This window comes from Sminthopsis crassicaudata, chromosome 1, assembly GCF_048593235.1.
Source record: "Sminthopsis crassicaudata isolate SCR6 chromosome 1, ASM4859323v1, whole genome shotgun sequence".
Lineage (NCBI taxonomy): Eukaryota > Metazoa > Chordata > Mammalia > Dasyuromorphia > Dasyuridae > Sminthopsis > Sminthopsis crassicaudata.
This window is the reverse complement of record NC_133617.1, coordinates 699,116,290-699,139,610: the sequence shown is the minus strand read 5'-3', so window position 1 is coordinate 699,139,610 and position 23,321 is coordinate 699,116,290. Positions and strand designations below refer to the sequence as shown.

General features: G+C 41.7%; 1 protein-coding gene across 1 annotated transcript in view; it reads left to right on the top strand.

The window, feature by feature from the left end:
- The window catches only part of CHST13 (carbohydrate sulfotransferase 13), a 54,641-nt gene that overhangs the window by 27,026 nt on the left and 4,294 nt on the right, over positions 1-23,321 (top strand). The window contains exon 2 of the mRNA XM_074283793.1: positions 16,745-16,827. Within this exon, the coding sequence (XP_074139894.1) occupies positions 16,745-16,827 (83 nt within the window). The remainder of the gene's footprint in view (positions 1-16,744; positions 16,828-23,321) is intronic.

The window sequence follows — 23,321 nt, the reverse complement described above, 5'->3', positions numbered from 1 at the left end:
CTACAGCCCAAGTGGAATCCATCTGGGATTTCTAACTGTGGCCTGTGTACCTTTGTTGAGGTGAACCTGGGAGGAGTGAACAGTTATGTTCCTGTCATGTGGCTTACAGTGTCAGTCAACCAATAAACATTTTTTTAAAAAAGGAATTTTTACTATTTAAGAATTTGATCTTCTAGTTAAGTGTGTCCGATTATACTTATAGTAAAAACAATTTCTATTTCTCAGCACATGACATATGTTTGTGTGTGCATGTGGACATATATATATTTAAAGTTACAATCTTCAGTCCACGTCTTCAAATTGGAAGTCAAATTAAAATTTAAATTTTGTTTTCAATTATCTTTTCATTTGACCCATAGGGAGCCAGGGAAGGTTTCATTATCTTTTCTTCTCTCCAAAGAATTTTGACATATATTAAGCACCAGGACACCATGCACTGTGCTAATTATTGGTCAGAGGTCTCTAGAACACAGAATAGCAGAGATCAAAGGAACATTATCATCTAGAATCCCATAACTGGAAGGATCTTGAAATACAGACTGCCTGGTATAGGTGGAACTTCTGACTCAGGAATTCTTAACTTTTGAGTGGGGGGAGTCATGAGCTACTTAGGCAATCTTATGAACTCTTGGATCTCTTGTCAGATTAATGTTTCTATTTTTTTAATGTTTCTAAATGAATACCTGGGATTACAAAGGAAACCATGTACTGACGTAAAGATGTAATTTTTTTCCTTTCAAATTCTTAGACCCCTAAAATTTATTCATGGACCCAGGTTAATACAAAATAATCTGACTCCTTCATTTTACAGAGGGAATAACTGAGACAAATGAAATGTGCTTAAGATCACACAATAAGTTAGTGGGAAAAAATAGCACTAGAACCCGGATCTCCTTACTCAAGATTTAATCCTGTGATATAATCCATGCCTCTACTGCAGGGGTTCTCAAACTACAGCCCGAGGGCCAGATGCTGCAGCTGAGGACGTTTATGCGGCCCACAGGGTTATGGCAAATGGACTGAGGGGCAGAGACAGAGTGTGAGCTTTTGTTTTTACTACAGTCCGGCCCTCCCACAGTCTGAGGGACAGTGAACTGGCCCCCTATTTTAAAAGTTTGAGGACCACTGAAAGTCTACAGGCTCCTTTTTAGAGCAAAGTCCTTTGGTCCTCAGTTATAAATGAGGATTTCACAATACAGACAAGAGTCCTTTGGGCCAGAGCTTCTTATATTTTTTCAATTCTCTACCTCTTTTTGCCCAACAAATTTTTATACGACCTCGGGTATATAAAATAGGAATACAAATCAAACATTTACTGATAATAAGTCATAATTTTGCAACTTCCACATTCAGTTACAAAACCCCATAAAGGGTCACAAACCACAGTTTAAGAAGCTAAGCTTTAAACTAAAGTTGAATTTGGAGGCAGTAAAGTATAAATAGATGCTAATTGGTGCTTTGGTTAATTGCTCCTCTCGATTTCTTCCTCAGTCACAGTGAACTCCCCTTCCCTTATTCCAAACCGCTCTCCAGCCAGTGCTTAGGGCTCTCTCCCCATCCTGGTAGTGTCTGTTGCTCCCTAGTAACAATGGTCTGTTGGGCATCTTTTTCCTAGACAAGATCCTACGCCAGGAACCTTCCCTGGCTCCCTATGGGTCAAATGAAAATAAATTCGTTTATTAGAGAAGTGTAGAACAACTAGTCCTGTGAGGATGCTGGTTGCTCCTGAGACAAGAGATCCAGGAAAGAAGCTTTTGATTATCCACAATTTCTCCCCTCTCCCTGTTCATAGGATAACAACTACAATGCAGACCCTCTTCCTCAGCAGAATATATAACCCTGGCAGAGGAGAGCTAGAAGACTTGAAGAAGATCCAGCCCAACCTCCTTCTTACATGGTGGTCACTAATGGCTGTTACTTTATGCACCTGTTCCCAGAAAGCGCTTTAATCATGATGTTAATTGAGACAGGAGAGAAGCTCAGGAGGTGTTTTGGGAGTCACATATGCCTTTCAACTCCACAGCAACTGCTATTCCTATCTCTGTGTAGGATCAGTGCCATCTATTCAACAGGGATTCATTAATCATCTATTATCTGCAAGGCTGGGGGGGGGGGGAGGGGACCCCAGTGGGGATGAAGAGAGAGAGGGGAAAAAAAGAACATAATCCCTGTCCTCAATCAGTTTGCTAGCCTAGACAGGTTTATAGATAATTAAATCATCTCAATTTAAATCCTGGCTCTTTCACTTACTCCCTGTGTAACCTTGGACAAGTCACTATAAAATGAAGGTGTTCTACAGAGCCTTTCTAAAGGACTTGGTGATTTTGAGCTTCCCCCCATATCTTTTCTATCTGACATCCCAGCTGTTGCTAACAAACGATTTCAGTTATGGCAGCCTTGAGCTCAGCTTTGGGAGCTAGATTTAGAATTGAAAACTACTTCGGAGCATCATTTTTTCCCCATCATCTCACACCAGCTCCCCGACGTCTCTTGGCCCCAGCCCTGATCCTTGGTCTGGCTTAACACCAGCACACAGATGGGCTTACCAGCTTCTCCAGAAAGGGAGAAACCAGCTGGCCTTGATTCACTTCAATACAATTCAATCCAACCCAGTGGCAAATTCTCAAACATTTATTAAAAGTCTGCTGTGTGCTGAACCCCATGCTAACTGCTGAGAGGGAAAATACAAAATTTAAGACAATTCCTCCCTTTCTGGAACTCATAATGTGGAAAGGAAGATGAGACACAAACACAGAACTGGAAGAGACTATTTCAAAAAATACACTAGAGAGAGAATCAGCTTCCAAATCAAGAAGACCTGGATTCAAGGTTATCCTTTGACTGTGTGACTCTGGGACAGTCACTTAACTTCTCAGTTCCTCAGGCTCCGGGACTGATGATAAGAGTAGAGCAGCATTTTTTTCCCTTTTTAATCTGATTTTTTTGTGCAGCATAATAAATGTGGAAATATATGTAAGGGGAAAAAAAGTACTGCAGACACTCATTTGCTTCTATGGAGAGAGAGAGAGAGAGCCTTAACTTAGGAACCCATGGGTCAAATGAAAACAAATTGATTGTCCTGTGAGGAGGCTGGTTGCTACTGACACAAGAGAACCAGGAAGGCTTCTTGAAGCCTTTGAGTTGGGCCTCAAGGGTAAGTAGAAACCTAACAGTTGAAGAAAGGAGAGAGGACATTTTAGACAGAGAAGTTCTATTTGACTGTTGCATGGGTAGGAAGTAGAGATTGACATGAGATGAAGTTCATCTCATGAAATATTTTTCATATTGAGAAGCTCTGAATGCCAGGCTAAGAAGTTTGAATTTTACTTCTTAGGAAATAGAGAGGTTCTGAAGGTCTTTGAGCAGGGTTGTCTAACAGCATGTGAAGGATGTTTTGAAGTTGGGATGACATGTTAGTAAATCCCCAAAACGGACTACCTTCCCAAAAGGGGAAACTTAGAACCCAGATTTTATTCATATCTTTTTTTTCCCATTCTGCTTCTGTGGGAAAGGTCCCAGAGACTTTGAGATAGGATACTTGAGTTTTATTCCTATTTTCTCACTAATACACCCCTAGTAAATCACTTGCCTTCTCTGCCTCTCTTCTATAAATTGGGGCTATTTGCACTCTTTACCTCCAGGCATATTATAATAGTCATGGGTGTTAACAGTTAAGCAATGCTTTGCAAATATTAGGGTCTTAAAGAAAGTCCGGCACCTGCCCTGTGGCTTCCAGACCTGTGTAATTAAATTTGAGATCTGGCGTCAGAGGGCCTGGGTCTGCTACCTGTGTGATCTGGGACCAGTTTACCTCCCTGGGTCACGGTTTCTACATTGGTAAAATATTGGTGGTGTACTTAGTGTCTCTCAAACATCAGTTGATGATCCCTATCTCAATCTTTCTCTTTCCTAGTGACTTTTTTCCTGGAGGTCAGGCCTCTGCTTTCCCCTGAGATTGTGGATTTACAGGATAAAGTCCAAACTTCCTGGTCTGACCTGGCAGCACATTATATTGCCAGTTTACTTGCTCCTGAGGCCCTTGAGGCTTGATTCAGTCTGCACAGAAGGCCACACAGCAAGATTTAGCAAATTCCAGAAATACAAATGAGAAATAAAGGTTGGGCCAATTTTGTAGGATTATAGAAATGAGACATGATAGAAACATGGTCTATCTAAGAGAAGGTGAAAAAGGTGTCTTGTCCAAGGTTAACAAAACTTTGTAAATGAGATAGATTTTCACCTGGACCTTGAAGGATAAAGAAGCACTGGAATAGGGAGAGAAAGAGAAAGAAAAGCATTGCAGAGGGGCAGAAATACCTCATAGTCCCCAGTTGTAAAGGAGAAAATTAAGGTTTTTCTGCAAGAAAAAAAAGAATATTTCATAGAGGCCTCCAAATTTTAGATAGGAATTTAAACACCATTTTATAACACACTTTTCCAATGTCTAACCATAAAAAATTAAAATGGTTGATTTTCTTTGAAAAAGGTATGAATATTAGTAAGTAATATAGAAATATAAGTTTCAAATGATTGTATATGTATAACCTAAGTCAGGTTACTTACAGCAAGTAACCTGTGCTGTCTTGGTGAGGGGGGAGCTAAGGCAAGGAGGAAGAAAAAATATGGAACTCAAAATCTAACAAAATGAATGTTGAAAACTCTCTTTCCATGTGATTGGAAAAATAAAATCCTATTAGGAAAAAGTTTTTAAAAAGAAAAAGACATAAATATTAGTAAGTGAATTATATAACTCTGCAACTCACAGTTAGACAAAAGTAGAGGAAGATGGATGTTTTTCCTGATGCCCTATTATCTGTTTCCCCTCTGTCTCTCTTTCTTTAAGTCTTTTATTTTAATAACTTTTTATTTACAAGATATATGCATGGGTAATTTTTCAAGCATTGACCCTTGAAAAACCTTCTGTTCCAACTTTTCCCCTCCTTCCCCCCACCCCTTCCCCCAGATGGCAGGTAGACCAGTACATGTTAAATATGTTAAAGTATATATTAAATATAATATATGTATACATGTCCAAACAGTTATTTTGCTGCGCAAGAAAAATCGGACTCTTCCTTTAAATCTTAAAGAATCCTCAATTAGGCAGTAGGGCTTCTTGGCTTTGTCCTGAACTCCCCAATTCATTTCAACACCCATTGGTAAAGGGCCTGTTATGGCTAGAGCCAGAGGTTTTAGGAATACAAAAATGGATAGAAGCCAATCCTCTTCTCAAGGACCTTAAATCTCCTTGGAGATATTACATTTACTTGGGTTGCTAGATCATTTGGTATAGTGGGGCAAAGTAAAGGTCTAAAGTCCTTTTGGAAAAATCTGAAAAGGAAGAGATCCCTTTGAGATGAAAAGCTTAGAGAAGCTTTGTAGAGGAGGTTGCCACTGAGCTGAGCCCTTAGGGAAGAGAAATGCTTTCTACTGAGAAGGTTAAGCTGAGATTCTCAACAGAAGAAACTGAAGATATAGAGATAAATCATATCTAGGAAAGAAATCTGCCTTCCCCTAGTCCCAGAAGGAAGAACCAAAGCAAAAGGAGCACTGACTTTGGGGTCAGAATACATGAGTTCAAATCTGATCGCTGATATTACTGCCTGTGTGATCTTAAGTCAATTAACTGCTTGGGCTTTAAGTTTTCTCATCTGCAAAATGAGGTAGGGTTTTTACCAGATGGCCTTTTGGTTCCATTAGTTCTAGATCTTTGGCACTGAGTTTTAGGCACATTTTAGACTTGATAAAGTAAGAAAAATTTGCTAGTGATTTGAGCTTTCTCTGCTGTGGGAAATGTCCCCAGAATGAATATTTGTTAACTGTTATAGCAAGTATTCTTTGAGGGTATATGGGTTGGATCGGTTGGCCCTAAGGTCCCTTCTCTCTTTGAAACTGATTTCAGATATATATGGAGAAAGGGCAAAGAATGGCCTGGAGAGGAGACGATAGGATGAGATCTAGAAATAACTACTTGTTTAACTTGGCTGGAATGCATGCTCAGTGACTCCTTAGGCCTGGCCAGGCCTTGTTGCAGATTCCATTAGTCCTCCCTGCTCCAGGTACACAGCCCTCTGCAATGGGTCAGGCCCTCCTTTCCTGCTCTAGCATCTTGACAAAAAGCCATCTCTGAGGATAATCCAGCATCCTCTTGGACCAGCCAGGACACTCCCACCTTCTCTTGGAACAACCAGGACAATCCTTCCTCCTCCTAGACCAGCTAGGCCAATCCCATCTCCTCCTGGCCCAGCTAGGACAATCCCACCTCCTCCTAGACCAGCCAGACCAATCCCACCTCCTCCTGGCCCAGCTAGGACAATCCCACCTCCTCCTGGCCCAGCTAGGACAATCCCACCTCCTCCTGGCCCAGCTAGACCAATCCCATCTCCTCCTGGCCCAGCTAGGACAATCCCACCTCCTCCTAGACCAGCTAGGCCATCCCATCTCCTCCTGGCCCAACTAGGACAATCCCACCTCCTCCTAGACCAGCTAGGCTATCCCATCTCCTCCTGGCCCAGCTAGGACAATCCCACCTCCTCCTAGACCAGCTAGGCCATCCCATCTCCTCCTGGCCCAGCTAGGACAATCCCACCTCCTCCTGGCCCAGCTAGGACAATCCCACCTCCTCCTAGACCAGCTAGGCCATCCCATCTCCTCCTGGCCCAGCTAGGGCAATCCCACCTCCTCCTGGCCCAGCTAGGACAGTCCCACCTCCTCCTGGACCAACTGTAGTGGTCCTAAATATTTCTCAAATGTGTGGCAGGTATGAGAACATCTAGAACAGGCTAAACTGGTTCCCTAACCAATCTCTACCTGCAAGACCTTTTTATACCCATCCAAAGTTTTGTCCAAGTACTATCACCATCAGCTCTGTGCTTTGGTTCATCACCTTTTTGGGGGGAAGGGGATTGACCTTATTTGCTTAATACATTATTTTAACTGAAGAAAATCATCGATTGAGAGATTCAGAGCTAGAAAGGGATTTTAAAGGCCTTTAAATTTATACCCTCCCCCCTCATTTTACAGATGGGAAACAGGCTGGAAAAGGTCATTTGACTTGCCCATGATCACACAATTATAAGCTTCTGAGGCAGAATTCAAACTCAGTTCTTCCTGACTTGAATGCTAGCTCTCTATCCTGACTAGGCTACCTGACTACCTGGATTGTAGAATCCTAGAATGTTAGAGCTAAAGAGGGCCTTCCCATTCCCATATGACAATGAGTGTTATTCCATGAGTTGAAGTGAGATTCTGGTGGAAAGGACACTGCCCTACTAGTCAGGAGACACAGGTTCTAGCCCCAGATCTTACTGGTTTGAGTAAAACCTTGTACACTTCACTACCCGTTTCCTGCTCTTTACACGATGATCCTCAAACTTTTTAAATAGGGGGCCAATTCACTGTCCCTCAGACTGTGGGAGGGCCGGACTATAGTAAAAACAAAAGCTCACACTCTGTCTCTGCCCCTCAGCCCATTTGCCACAACCCGGTGGGCACATAAACGTCTTCAGCAGCTGCATCTGGCCCGCAGGCCATAGTTTGAGAATCCTTGCTTTATAATGAGGGGATTGAATTAGATATCTCTGAGGGCTGTTCTAGCTCTGACATTCTGTGTTTTAAGGTTCCTTTCAGACCTGACATCCTGTATTCTAAGGTCCTTTCCAGGCCTAATGTTCTATGTTCTAGCATCCTTTGCAGATCTGACACCCTATATTCTAAGTTCTTTTACAACTTCAACAATTCTCTGTCCTCAGGTTCCATCCAGCTTTGTATGAGACTTTTCTTCTGGGTGTTCTGTGTCCTTGAAAAAAAGATGGCTTCTTCTGCCATCTTGAAGCAAGGCAATGGCTGCTAAGTGTTTCCAAATGTCTGTGTCCTGTAATTGCCCTGAGCAAAGCCTGCAGTTCACAGAACCATTAGTTTAACTCCCTTGCTTGATGAATGTTTTTGTACTGAATAAGCCTTCCCAGTTGGATTCTGTGCTTGCTGGTTTCCTTTTGCAGCCCTCTCTTTTATGAAGGCTCACATTTCACCCTATTCACGTGTGCATTCTAGTCTGTGGTCTTGCTTTTGAGGCCTTTTTTTTTTTTTTTTTTTTGCTGTCTTGTCACCCAGTAAATTATATACTGACTGTATTTTAGGCCTGATGTTTCAGTTAAATATCAAGATAGAGTGACCAACTGGGTTATTTAAATGGCACATAATGATGGCCACCTCTGCAAGGGTGGGGACCACTGGGGTAAGAGGCTATTGCACAGCGTTACGATTATAGCCTTAGATGCAGAAGGACTTCCTATCCCAATCCTATCCGGATCCCTTATGCTGGAGATCTGCAAGCAATATGGGGAAGTATTTTGCCCAAGGCCACATAAATTATAGTGAACAAAAAAGATGGGATTCAGATCATCATACTTTGATTCTTATTCCTGGGCTCAGTCCACTCCATTACAATACCTCTGATTAGCTCCTGGCCACATTCAGATGACATTGCTGTTAGAACGTTCATCCATCTTCCTGCTTTTCTTTTGTGGCATCTGAAAGTTCATCTGTGAGCTGTTAATTCTCCATCTTCCACCAAACCTCCATAAACTGGACTTTAGAAGCTTACAGAGAATTGGAGGATTGCACACCATAGCATTCTCACTCTCTCTGTTATTTGTTTGCATTTTGATTTCTTTCTCGGTTTTTCTTTTTCTTCCTCCTTGATCTAATTTTTTCTTGTCCAGCAAGATAAATATGTATACATATCTTGGATTTAATATGTATTTACCATATTTGACATGTATTAGCCAGCTGGGAGGGAGAAGGAGGGTGAAATCTGGAACAAAAGGTTTTGCAAGGGTCAATGTTGAAAAATTACCCATGCATATGTTTTCTAATAAAAAAAAAACTTTAATAATTAAAAAAGAAAGGGAAAAAAAAGAATTGGAGGATTGGAAGGCAGTGGTCATGTGACACATAAGCAAATCTCTTTTAGTTCCCCTGATCAATGTTCTTACAGCCCAATTTACTACTGCACAGTTCTAATTGTTAGAAAGTTCTCCCTTCTCTGGAGCAGGAAATTGCCTCCCTGTGAGTTTCTGGGAAAAGTGCCCCCCCCCCCCAGAGAAACACTGAACAAGCTGACTTCCTCTTCTACAGGACAATCTTCAGATATTAGATGGTAGTTATCCTCCCTACTCTGAGTCTCTTCTCAGTTAGGCACCTAGCATTAATTACAGTGTCCCAGGCACTTTGCTAAGCAGTGGGAATACAAAAAAGTCCCTGCTCCAGGATCTCCCAAACCAATGGAGGATGTGATATAGCTATTAACAAGCTATATTTAGGGAAAACTGGAGATACTCAGCATAGGAAGGTGCTGACATAAAGGGGAACCGAGAAAGTCCTCTTGCAGAACGTGAGATTTTGGATGATATTTGAAGGAGGCTGAGTTCAGAAAATAAAGAGATCATTGTGAGTTGGACTGGTCGGGAAAGGTCTACCGAAGAAATGGGACTTGGGCTGAACCTTAAAGAGTGAGTAGCATTAAAATGGGTAAAGTCCTCCTTATAGTCCTCCAGAGATAGATACTAATTTGGAATTACAAAGAGAGAAGAAACTGCTGAAGAAGCCATTCAATTCTGGTTTTCTCTGGAAACTCTTCTCCAGAAAGCAGCAGTGTGTGTTTCTAACAGTCTATCTAAACAGAGTTGCCAGCAGCTGTGGGCCATGAGTCCAAATCCAGCGTTAGTCATATTTTATAGGGAAGTCTCCCTCTCTTTCACCCCGGTGAATCACTACAGTTCTTAGCCTCCTTTCAGCCCAATAGGTTTCTGGGTTTGGGGAAACCAATGGAAGACTGGAAGATCTCTTCATGAGCAATGGGTTTTCAATGGAAAGATATCGAGGTCTACTGGCCATGTTCGCCGACAATTTAGACCCACCAAGCAGTCAGGAATATTGAAGTTCATTAGCCTAGATGCTTTCTTCCATGGCAGTGCTGGAAAAACCCTAATGTTGTTCCTCTTTGGTTCTTCTTTTCCTGGATTCTGAACAGATACCCCTCCCCTTTTCTCATGGCAACTTCACCCTGGCTTTCCTACCACAAATGAGAGCCAGATTTCTATACTGGGGTTATATTGTAGCTCTCCCCAAGTCCCTCGATGGTATTTGGAATGTTCTTCATCTGAAGCACACATTCAGTAACCATCTCAGAGGGTGTTTTTGGAGAATGTTTTCAGTATCCAGGGCCATTTGGTTACACCCGTTTCCCCTATCTTTCTCCTTCACTCCTATCTGGCCCACCATACACATCGTAATCTGGCTGCAAAGAAATCATTAATTTGTGGAGTGGGAAGAGATCATCTAATCTGTTTCTGTTACAGATAGGAAAACTGAGGCATAGAGAGATGAAATGGCCTGTAAAATAAAGATTCAAAGCCATTCCCTCTAGTATCCAACCCAGCACTCATTCAGGAGAAAGAAGCTCAGCAGCTGACTTCTGTTTTGGCTGGAGAAGCAGTGTCCCAGTTTGGAGTCACACTGGTTCAGATGAGCCTTTCTGTGCACAAAGGAACCTCCTTCTCCCCAATAGAAGACAGTAACGTTCTGTTGTCTGGGAATTCCTGGCAGGAGAATCCACGCTGGTCTGTGCCGGGGGAATAGCCAGGTCCTTCCAACCTGCCTCTGCAAACCCTTGCAAGCTGCCACACGTCTCAGGAAGCTCAGAGAAGGCCGGGCAGCAGAGCAGCGTGGCCTGAGCCAAGCCACTGATGGGAAGCCAACAGCTCTGATGGAGTACAGTGAATTCTCGGAGCTTTTGTCTCTTCTGGGCCTTCAGCTGGCCTTCAAGGCCCAACGAAGCTGGAAGGAGCCCCCTGGACCTTAGCATGTCAGAGCATTAGGGCCCTCACAGAACAACTAGTCCAATTTCTTCATTTGACAGATCAAGAAACCAAGGTCCAAGGAGATTAAAGTGTCCTGCCTTTTAATGGAAGGTCAGGGAGGCAGATCTCTGAATACCCATGTCAATATTAGAATTCCCTTTCCCTATTTTGTCATTTTTCCACCTTGCTCATTTTCAGACAATTCACTTTGAAAACTGAGGTGATAGAATTGCTCTTTAAATCAAGCCCATGCTAATTAGTAGACTGAGGGGGTTTGAGCAATAATTTCATGGCTTTGAATGTTATTGTGTTTCCTAGTCAGCCTGTGGTCCTCTTTCTCCCTGGTTCATTCAGTTCTCTCTTGGCTCAGTCAGGCAGACCCCTTTACCATATACTCCCATTGCACCATGCTTTTTCTTGCACCCATGCTCTTGCCTGAGCTGTACCCTCCATCTTTTACCTCTGCCTCATCCTTCAGTTCCAGGACCACCTTCCCAAAAAGCCCTGCCTGCTCCCCTATACCCACCATTCCTTAGGAATCTAAAAACCTATTTTCTCTCATTTTGGTAAATGGTAGGACAGGTTTCAAACTCCCCAATTCTCTCTAAGTCTTATGTTCTTCTCACTTCACTGTGATGATTTTTAAAATAACAAGAGTAGAAGGGTCAGACCTTCTTCACCCTACCCTCTTCCTCTTCCTCTTCTCCTTTACCCCATGACTTCCCCTCAGAGCCTCCACCCCACCCCCAGCCTTCTCAGATTCACACACATGGAAGTTTTCATGAATGACTAAGAAATTAAACCACAGAGTAAAGGGAAAAAGCAATAATAATAATAATGGCTCACAATTAGAGGCTCATTGGTTTAAAGCAGGAAGAAACAACAGAGATCATTCCCCTCATGTTACTGATAGCCACAGGTAGTTAATGGAAAAGCTGAAATTCAAACCCAAGGTCATTGGCCCTAAATCCATCAAACAAATGTCTAAAGCATTTAGCAGACCCCCACTTTACTTGATCCTCACAACCTCTAAGAGATAAGTGGGACAGAGACTTTTTTTTTATTTTATACATAAAGAAACTGATGAGGGCCAGTTTGATGAGGGCTTGTCCAAAGTCACACAGCAAGTCAGGTACTGCAACTAAGGGCTTAACTTCCAGGCAAGGCCTCTCCCTACCACATCCCACTGCCTCTCTCAAAATCGCTGTAGCCTACACCCTCACCCAGACCAAGCTGATCTCCTCTCCTTATCCTCCTCAACCCCGGGGAGCCTTGCATGTGTCAGTAAACATTTCCTGTCACTAGTGGGGTTTTTTTTTAAATGCCTCCTCAGTCCACCCTTACTTCCCCTTAAGCTCAACCACATCCTTGCTGAGGATCCAATTCTCTGTTCCAGCCTGGATATTGTGTTTGTTTTAGGAAAAACACACAGGCACTTGTCTCCTCCGCCTCTGTTTGGACGGCTGCTGTCCCTGCCCAGAAAGCACACTCTGCCAGCCTGTCCCCAAATGGAAGGTAGAGGTGGCACAAGTGAGCGGTGTGATCTGAAGGGCAGGGCCTGGAAACGAGAAGAAGGAAATCTGGATACACATCAAAATGCTCCTTGATTTGGGGAGACTTCCTAGGGACATCACAGGATTTTAGGGCTGAAAGGAAACCTGGAGATCATTTAAGACAAACACTGTTTTATTAAGTCTCCTCTCTCCCAAGTAGACTGTAAGCACCTTGAGGGTGGGGACTGTGTAATTTTTTACTTTATATCTTTAGCACCTAGCATTGTATTTGAAATTCAGAATAATAAAGAGAAAAAAATGGAGTCAGAGATAGGGGCACAGAGAATAATAGAGACAGACAGGTACAGGAGAGGGAAGGAAAGGATAGACTCTACGAACTGCTTAGAACTGGCTCTGGAAACAAGGAACTAGGTTCAAAACCTTCTTTTAACAATTAACAATTATGAGACTTCACTGGACCTCACTTTTGTCATCTGTAAAAATAAAAGGGTTAGAGATAGCATCTTAAGTCCTATCTAGCTGTAGATCTATAATCTCACAAATTGTTGTCATTTTAGTCATGTTTGACTCCTCTTGACCCCATTTGGATTCTTCTTGGCAAAGAAAATGGAGTGCTCTGCCATTTCCTTCTCCAGCTCATTTTACAGATGAGGAAACAGACAAACTAAAATTAAATGATTTACTCAAGATCACGTAGCTAGTAAGTGTCTAAAACTGGATTTGATTCAGGTCCTCCTGTCTCTATATCCATTGCACCACCTGGCTGTCCTTATAAATATGTAGTAAATAATAAATTCTTGTTACATTGAATTGAGTGTAGATATTAGACCCATAGAATGATTTAACCAAAGTGTCTCAGCAAATGATACTAGAACTCATCTCTCCTGACATCATTCTTCACACTTTACAACAGAGATGATAGGAAAGAGGTACATGATAGTAAGGAATCGCACATGGAGATGATGGTGAAGGAAAGCAGTAGAAAACATGGTCCTTGTGATCACTGAAAAGTGAGCATATTGGAATAGCTGGTCTAGGCTCTTCCAGTTCCTAATCCATGGATTAGGACCCATAATTAGATGAGGTCTCCATTGCCTGTTTTCACCCCACTGTTCACTCCTACACTGCCCAGTTGACCATATTCTCCGGAGTCACAGGCCAGTTATTATCAAGGAAGCCACGATGCAGTATTTCTCTGCTTCCTCAGAAACTGTACAAGATTCTCTCTCATCTTTTCTTGTTTTTTTCTCTGACTCTTCCCAACTTTCTCATCCTTTCCCCTCCTTTTTTTCTTTTCACATTTCAAGTGCTTTCCACCAGAAATGGACACTTCAAATTGTGTCCATCAAAGCCACTTGAGTCACTGCCCTCTTCTATACTTAGCCTGCTTCTTGGCTTGTGTAGGATCTGAACTGGAAGGCACATCAAAGGTTGTCTAAGCCAAGATTAAATGACTTGGTACAGATAGTGTCTTTCTTCCTATAGACCTAGTAGTTAATTGGGGTATTTGTAATAATTAAAATGACCTGTTATGTTAGCTCAAAGTTATTCTTAAAATAATATTGCTGTTGCTTTGTACAATGTTCTCTTGGTTCTGCTCATTTTGCTCTTCGTTATTTCATGTAAATCTTTCCCTGTTTTCTTATAGTACAGTAGCATCCAGAGAAAGGGCTGATAAATAGAAATATGTATAGAAAAATTTTACATACACATATATGTACATATATTTATTAGACACAAATAGACAAAAATTTCTTTTGCAATATATAAATATGTATATAAAAATTTTTACATACTCATATATGTACATATACTTATTTGTGTCGAATGCTAGCCATCTCTATAGTGGGGGGAGGAAAAAAGACATTTAATTATCATTTTATTAGATATTGAAAAGAAAAAGCAAATTGTACGTAGTAGATTTGCAGTTTCGTGTGAGATTGTCTTTTTTTATTGTACTGTTATGAAAACTTATTCCATAAATTTAAATTAAAAAAAATTAATTGATATGACCAGGGTCATACAGCTAGTAAGCATTAGAGAGAAGTTTTAAATTCAATCCTCTAACTCTAGAATGTTGCCACTGTACCAAGATGACTCAGAAAAAGAGCCATCTGCATCCTAGGATGAAGTTTGAAACCTCTGAGTGTTGAGGGGCTAAAGGGAAAGGGGGGAAAGCCAGGAGGTAGATGGGGAAAACAAAGTTAAGTAATCCCACATTTGGCCCTCCAACCCCTTTGCCCTAAACAACTCACTGTAGTATCCGGACACTGGGCCCTAGAGAAGACAGTTCTATGTTTCGCATCAGGCTGTGTCCATTCTCTCAGGCCCAGGGAAAATGATTTACTAGCCAGGGGTTTGCTGGCAGGCTGGTGACTGGTCAGGCATGGATGCCATAGGCGAGAGTGGGGCCAGGGCTGGCTGCCTTCCTCCTCTCCAGTCCATGGCTGACGATGGGTCTGCATTTCTTTCTTGATAGCCTTCCTTCTTTGGTAGACTTCCACCTCATGAGGAGATGGCCAACAAAATAAGTCTGGAAAAATCACTCGTTCCCTGGAAAGCCAGTGTTCTAGCCAAGGAATACCACATGCCGGACAGCTCTGCTGTGGGGTGGTGCCTGTTCTGGACAGGAATCCTCCCCACGCATTGAATGTTGGGCTGGAAGGAACCCTTAAAGAACAGCTAGCTCAATCTTCTTATTTTACAGAGAGGGAAAGTGAGGCTCAGAGAGGAAAGTGACTTAAACCAAAGTCACCCAATGAACTTATAGTAGACCTAAGAGTAGAAGCCAGCTTTTCTGACTCCTACTTCAGTCTTTTCCCTACACCATGACTCCAAATAACTCCTAGTCAGCTGCATTTTTTCATGTCGTGAGATACATCTGAAATGAATATAACATTCTTATTATATAATTATATATATATATATGTATATATATGCATATATATATAATTATAACATCCTTAAATTTTTTTAGCACTTTATGTGTTTCAAAACAGTCACCTACATAAAGCAGAGCTAATCCTTTGAAATAGTAATAATAATAACTCACATTTATAAATCACTTTAAGGATTAAGCACTTGACTCACAAAAACCCCATTAGAGAGGTATAATAATAGTTAACATCTATATAATGCTTTAAGACTGATGAAGGAATCTAGCTATCTTTCTCTTTGTCTGTCTGTAGCTTTAGGGATACATGCCCAGTGCATGATTTCTGGGCAGTTCTGCAAAATGTGCTAAGCTTGAAAATTCAAAAATCGATATTTTTAAAATTTGTAAGTAAAACTATTTTGTTTTCCTTTACAACCCTTGTAACACTTTGGGTAAAAGCCCCAAAGAGAGATTCTCCTCCCTTCCTCTAGCCTATTTCTCTCAGAGCCTCTCAGTTCCTCCCAGCTCGGGTGGTCTCCCCTCCCAGGTTCCTCCCAGCAGCAGCTCCTTCTGTTAGGTGGACAGTTGAGATGGGGGGAATATTAACTACATTTAAAGACTCATATACATATATATATATATATAATATCTATATATAGCTTATTTTATGTGTATATGTATGTGTGTATATATTTGTAATATATGTATATGTTATACATACATACATATATATATATATATACACACACACACACACACACATACATATTTGTGATGTTTCAGAGCTCTACTCTAATGCATCATGTCTTTTCACATGGGTCAAGTGTCAAAAAGATTTCACAGTATTGTGTCATTTACTATCATCAGTGAGACAAACAAGGAAGAAGCTATTGTTTTCATCAGCGCTGAACATATGACCAGTGAGATTCTGCACTTTTTTCACTGATGACCCTAAGGGCTATTTCCATGCAAGAGCTGGACCTATCTCCTGTAACACTGAAAAGGAAAAAATGTCGCAGAGAGGGAATGGGCCTTGCCTAAGGTCTCACAGAAAATTAGTAGCATAATGAGACAAAAATTCCAATTGCCTAATTCTTCATCCTGAACATTCCACTCTACAATTCCACTTCCCTCAGGGCATCTCTGTGTCTCTCCCGCTTTCTCCTCTTTCCCCTCTCTTCTTTCTTCCTCCTTTCCCACTTTTTCTCCCTTTCTTTCCTGCACTTTGTTCTCCCTTCTCTCTCTGTCTGTCTCTCTCCTCTCTCTCTCTTTTTCTGTCTCTGTCTCTCTGTCTCTGTCTCTCTCTCTTTCCTTCTTCCCCTTCCTCCCCCCTTCTCTCTTCTTTCTCCTTCTCTTTCTCTCCCATTCTTTCTCCCTCCCCTTTCCCTGCTCTATTTCTCCCTTCTCTTCCTCCTTCTTCCCTTCTGCCACCCCTAGTTATACCAGATTGACCCTCCAGAGAATAACTTGTTCTTTCTCTTCATTTCCTTCCCCAGTTGCTGAGGATAGGATCTTGGGCTCCCATTGGTTTGGCAAGACAGGGAGGAGTCCTCTCCAGACACTTTATGACAATGACCAGGTGAGTGACAAAAAGATTCACTTGGGAAGATGAAGGAGAGGGGTGATAAGGAAGGCAACATTCTGGGTCTTTATTATCTGTATTGCAGTAGCTTCCTCTGCCCTAGGGTCCTCCCTTGGGGTGTCCTCTTAAAGAAGAGTAGCCAGTTAGGAGACTGCAGAGTTGACCATTGATTTGAGAGTGATTAGGGTTATCACTAGGAAGACATTAAAAAGCTGAATCACTCAACTGTCTACAAGGCATTATTGGAGGGACATTAGTCAGCCTTCATCCTTCTATTTGAAATTAATTCTCTCCTATAATTGGGAAAAATAAAATACTATTAAATGAGGAAAAAAACTTGATTCTCTCACTGCCTGTCACAGTGCTAGGAATTCTACTATTGGAAACTTAAAACATTCAGCCTTTATAGGTCTCCAGTGATATTTTGTACATATTCTTGGGAAAGGAAAGCACTATAAAGCCTCCTCAGGCAGCACCTTAGCATGGATTAACTGGCTGAAGCTAAGTCTGACCAGTTGTTTCTAGGACGCTCCATTTCACAAATCCAATAGGATAGACTGAATATGAGAATGAAGTTCAGGAGGAAGACTATGGCTAGATCTATGGACTGGTGAGTCATTGATAGAGGGTTGATCATTAAAACCTGGAAGCTGATGAGAACCCCAAGAGAGAACATAAAGAAAGATAGCGCTTTAGGGAAAATGCAAAGTTAGAGGGCATGAAGTGGGCAATGAGCCAGCAAAGATGGCAGAAAAAAACAATCCAATGGGTAGAACTAAAAAAAGGAGAACCAAGACAAAAAACTAAGGAAGGAGAGAGTACCCAGGAGGAGAAGGTGGTTGACAATTCAAATGAAATGCAGAGATCAAGAAGGATGAAGAATGAGAAAAGACTATCCAGCTCGACAATTAAGAGGTAGTTGGTCATTTTGGAGAGGTCAGAGAAATGACGTCAGAAGCCAGAATGCCAAGAGGAGCTGAATAAGAAGGAAGGAGTGGCAACAGCTATGGGCAATTTGATTCAGGAGTTTGGCCAGTAAGTGGAAGTGATGTGTGGAATGGCTGGTAGCATCTAAAGAAGGATTTTTTTGTTTTGTTTTTTAAGGAGAGAGAAAACATGGGTCATGTTTGAAGGCAGCAAAGAAGGAACTTGTAGAAAAGGAAGAGATCAAAAATGGGGGCCAGAGATGTTGCAGGAACAATCTGCTCCAAAAGCCAATGGTGGGGATACACTCAAGTGATGCTCTGGCTACCTGTGGGTAGAAGCATTGGCTTTAGCAAGGAGATGAGCCGCCTCATTATCAGACACCAGAGGAAAGGAGGGGAGAAAAGGGGAGTCATGTCGAGAAAACCAGAAATAATGGAGTGGATAATTCAGTTCAACCCATCCTCATTTCAATTGAAAGCCCTGAGAATATATAAAAGCACAGAATATAGACTTCCCTCAGACCCTCAGGGTCTGCCTTATTTTTCTTTTTTGAGATCCCACTGCTTAACATGGTGTCTGGCATGGAAAAGTGATTGTTTAATAAAGGCTCATTGGTTCATTGTTGATCAATCCATGGCATACTAAAGGTAAGACCTTCACTTTTGTTTAGAAAGGCTGTCTCCCAGCTAGGGGTATCCACACATGGAAAACTTGGGCCCTCTTTTCTTCTTCAATCTCCTGGTGAGGGATGGGGCCAGATTGGGGGAGAAGGGGTACCCTGCCCAGCTTTCCTCCCCCATGACTGAAGATTGTGTTCTGAGAAGCAGCTGACTCATCCCTTACTACCTCTGCCAATTGATGGGGCAACAACAGCCATTCACTCCCTAAGTCTTCTCTTCCTCAGACTAAACAGCTATCATTTTTTTTAACTGACCTTCACATAGTATAGTTCCCATAATAATCCTGGTCAGCCTTTTTTTGGCTCCTTTTTCTCTCCTTTTGGCCCCTGGATCTCCCTTTCTTCCTGATGAATTTGTACTTTAGTCCTCTTAACATATTCTCTGGTATAGCCCAAATGACTTTCTTGTTAGATACTCACAACCCTCCAATGTCCCATCTCTGTGCCTTTGCATAGATTGTCAGGGCCAGAGTGGGACGGGATGCTGGACTACACTCCTTCTTCCCTTCCATTTCTTCGAATGCCTAACTTTCTTCAAAATGATGATTTATGTAGTCTTTCCCTATCTGCCCAGTAGCTAGCATATCCCCCCATATATGTGTGTATACATATTACCTCCCCAATTGAATTTATTTTCTGTTTTTAAATCTCAAGGTCTGGGGGCGCAGTGGATAGAGCACCAGCCCTGAATTCAGGAGGACCTGAGTTCAAATCTGGTCTCAGACACTTTACACTTCCTAGCTGTGTAACCCTGGGCCTCAGGAAAAAAAAATCTCAAGGCCCTCACACAATGCCTGGCATGTAGTAGGCACTTCATAAATGCTTGTTAATTGGTGGCTGATTAGCAAAACTGGAGGGAGAGAGGATGCTCCGTGACCACTAAGAGTGGTTACTTACATCCTCCCTATAGGCACATAGCCAACCGCTATGTTTCTCTACTTCTTTTTAAAGATTTTTTTAAAGTCCCTAACTCAGAAAACTGACTCATCCTGTTGCTATGATTGAGAATCTTTTTGCATGAGATTCAGGAAACTTTGAACTTACCATTCCTGTGATAGCTTGAACATGGCCCTAAAGTGAATTCACAGACATAGAGCGCTACCCAAAGAGGAGAAAAGGATTTCACAGCACGGGACAGTCGGACTCCAGGGCCCAAGCCTGCCAAATCAGCATTCCACAGACAGCTCCTGGCCCACATGGGGAGGTGAGGTCAGACTGAACTGGGCAGGGAGCCAGGCAGGAAGCTATCTATTGCGGAGGTGTGCAGAACCCTGCAGAGCTGTTTTTCTCTTTCAAAGGTTAGAACCCTCAGCCATAGACACAGGGACCTGTTTTTCTCAACATTCCAGGCAAGAAGAAAATGGGTCTCTAGCCCCGGAATCCTTCTCCTGTGCTGAGGCTTATGATCTGTAGGCAGCTGGTCCCTTTTCTGGTCAGGAAGGGTCCCTTTAAGACAGCAGCAGAAACTCACTAGTGAGACCCCATTGAGCTAGAGTTTGCAATGTCAGACACAGGTTTAGACAAATCTGATCAAATAGAAAAGTCAGGGAAAAATTTATTAGTCTGCAATTTTTAGAATTGCAATTCTTTTTTTAGAATAAGTATTTTGAACCAATAGAGATCAAGAAGAATGTACCTCTATTGGAAAATGACTGAACAAATCCTAGTATCTGAATGTAATGGAATATTATTGGAGCCTAAGAAATTAGGAAAGGATTTGTTTCAGAGAAAACTGAGAAGATATCTTTGAACAGAATGAAGTAAGCAGATCCAGGAGAATACAACATCCAATACAATTATATAATAATAACCACATTTTTAAGAAAAACAATCTTGAAAGACTCAAAAATTCTGATTAATAACAAACCCTGATTCCAGAGAATGAAAGATAAAATATGCTAGAAAACAGTGCATATAAAATCCAAAAAGAGACACATATTTTTGGACATTACTTATGTAGGAATTGGCTTTGCTTGATGATGAATATTTTTTACAAAGGTTTTATTTATTTGAGGGGTTTTTGTAAAACTCCTGGACTAGGATTCTAGAACCTTTGGTTCTAATCTCAGCTCTATCAAAGATTAACTCCTTGACCTTGGGAAAAACATAAAATCATACCATTTTTAAACTAGAACAGAGTTTCAGAAGGTTTCCAACCAAGTGATATTTGACCAGATTGGCTGGTATTTTATCTTAGTTTTATCTAACTGATGTTCCATGTTTTAGTTTTGATTTTGCCAAACCTAAACCTTGGCAATCAGCTAGGCCCAATCATTTTCTTATGTATCAGAAAAATAAAATTTAAAGGAACTAAATGATTTGTCCAGGACACATTTCACAGCAAAGCTGGAACTAGAACTATATCTCCAGGCTCTTAACTGGGGGCTCTTTCCATTCAACTGTATTATGTCACTTAATTCCCCTGAACCTGAGTTATTTTCTCAACCACTAATGGAGAGAATAATCCTTACCAGGTCAACCACACTGGAAAGCTCTCAATAATCGCTTCCTCTTGAAGTTATTTTAAATTATATTATCTTTAAACATACACTCTCCTATGGTTTCATGTAGGCAATTGCCAATGAAGGAGCTCCATCCACCAATACAGTTCAACCCCTGATCTCTAATTTCTAGTCTTAAAAGACTTGTCTGGAGTTTTCAAAGATTACTAGAATCACAGAGTCTGCACATGGCTCAGACGACATTTGAACCCACTTCTTCTTGATTCCAAGACTATTCTCTCTATCCATGACATGATATTGCTTCTCATTTCTTTATACATATATGTTGCCTTCCTGCCCTTAAGAAACTTACATTTTCTTTAGGACAATAACATTCACACCACTAAGTAATTCTACAGCAGTTCATACAAATATTTTGCTAAATATTTGTATTAAAACATTCAAAACCATAATTTTTCAGCCATTCCTCAATTGGTAGGTACCTACTTCACTTCTATATCTTTGTCATTAAGAGAAGTATATATGTGATGAATAAGTCAGTACATATTGGACCTTTGTTTTTTCCTTTGATCCTTTTCACATTCAGTAGTGGAATCATTGGGCCAAAGGATATAAACAATGCAGTCACTTTTTCTGTTTAATTCCACATTGATATCTCAACCAACCACCATCTTATTTTATGGAGAAGGAAACAGAGTCAGAGAGACCAAGTTATCCCATGACGTTATCTAATTTTTAGATCTAGAAATTTTGATTGGAGTAGATATGACTAATGGGTACAGAGCTTAGAATACTATCCAGGGATCTTGTCTAAGAGCAGCTAGGGAAGTGCTGGGTCTGGAGCCAGGAAGGCTCATCTTCCTTAGTTTAAATCCAGCCTCAGACATCGCTGGCTGTGTGATTCTAGATAAGTCCCTTCACTGTTTGCCTCAGTTTCCTTACCTGTAAAATGAGATGGAGAAGGAAATAGCAAATCACTCCAGTATCTTTGCTTTTCTAAATTAGCTAGGACAAATGCTGCCGCAGACATCAATTTAGCTTTTAGGATCTTAAAAGCCTTGACCTGATAAGGGCCCCAGTCAAGGGGAAATGTGTCAGGGCCTTGAATAGAATTACATTATTTGGCAATAATCCCAAAGTTGGGAATCCAGATCCTACAAAATCTCACCATGCTGGGGAAAGTACGCAGCTGTCTCTTTGAGGCAGATTCAGGGAGTGACAAGGTCTCCTGCTTCCTCTCTGCCCTGAGTGAAGGGAAGGTGGGGGTTAATTCATGGCCCATAACAGACTGACAGGCAACGTGGGCCTTAGACAAAGAAAATTTATAGTCTGGGAGCCCAGAAAGTTAAAGGTTTTTAGCAGCCAGAGAAACCTCCTGAGTTAGGCTACAGATCAGGAAGTCATCAACAAACTGGATGAGGCTGCTCTTAAGCAGCTCCAAGTCTCCTTAGTCTTTAGCTGGTGCTTGTCCAAATAAGTGGGGACTGTCTCAGAAGCTCTGCAGTAGAACTGTCCATGTTAACTGGTAGGGATCAGGTTCCCCCTGATCTGCCCACTAGCAGGCAAAAATAAATTGTGAGTCTTTATGCAATGACATGCAAAAGAAAACATCTTTAAGTTCTAAAGTGGAAAAGCACTGTGTGTCCCCTGGGATCTGATTCAGGATAGTGAAGGGATTAGGCACTATGGGATGAACAGAATAACTGCCTCATTAACAGCTCTGAGGTCCCATACCATACGGAATTCCCCATTTGGTTTCCTAACTAGGAAAGGAATATTGCAGGGAAACTGGCAAGGAACCAAAAGCTTGTGCTTAAGACATTTTTCAGTCAAGGTTATAATTCCTCTCTGGCCTCTGGCTTATTGGGTACTAGTGCCTGTGTGGTATGAGTAATCCACCCAGGGATTCCTGGGTCCCAGGCAGAAGAATCCTCTCAGATTTTAGAGGGAATATGGGAGGGCTTTGAGAGAAGTACAAAAAGTGCGCCCAGAGGTCTGAGAAGGGAAAATTGGGTCCCCAATTTCACCATCAAGTCACCTCCCAACAAGGAGGTAGGACAGGAGGAGATGATAAGAAACGAGTGTTTGAATGATGGGTCATCAAATTGACAAGTCAGAGGAAGGTCTCAAAACAGTTCCTAAGTTTTCCTTCAATTCCCATCACCCTATGAGGGAAGGGGCAGATGGGGCCAGATTATGGGGCAGGATGAGGACCCAGTGACAAAGAGAAATTCAATGGACTTACCTGTCACATCCAAAGTTACCCTGGGTTCGTGATGGAGTAAGGAGCTTAGCCAAACCCTGGGCACTGTCTCTCCTGGTCCTGAGGAGACCAGAGGACAGGGCATTGGGAAGAGACAGCTCTGAGGACACTCTCTCTTCTAGTGCTCCTCCTGTTTGTACCTAGGGCACAGGGTCCTGGG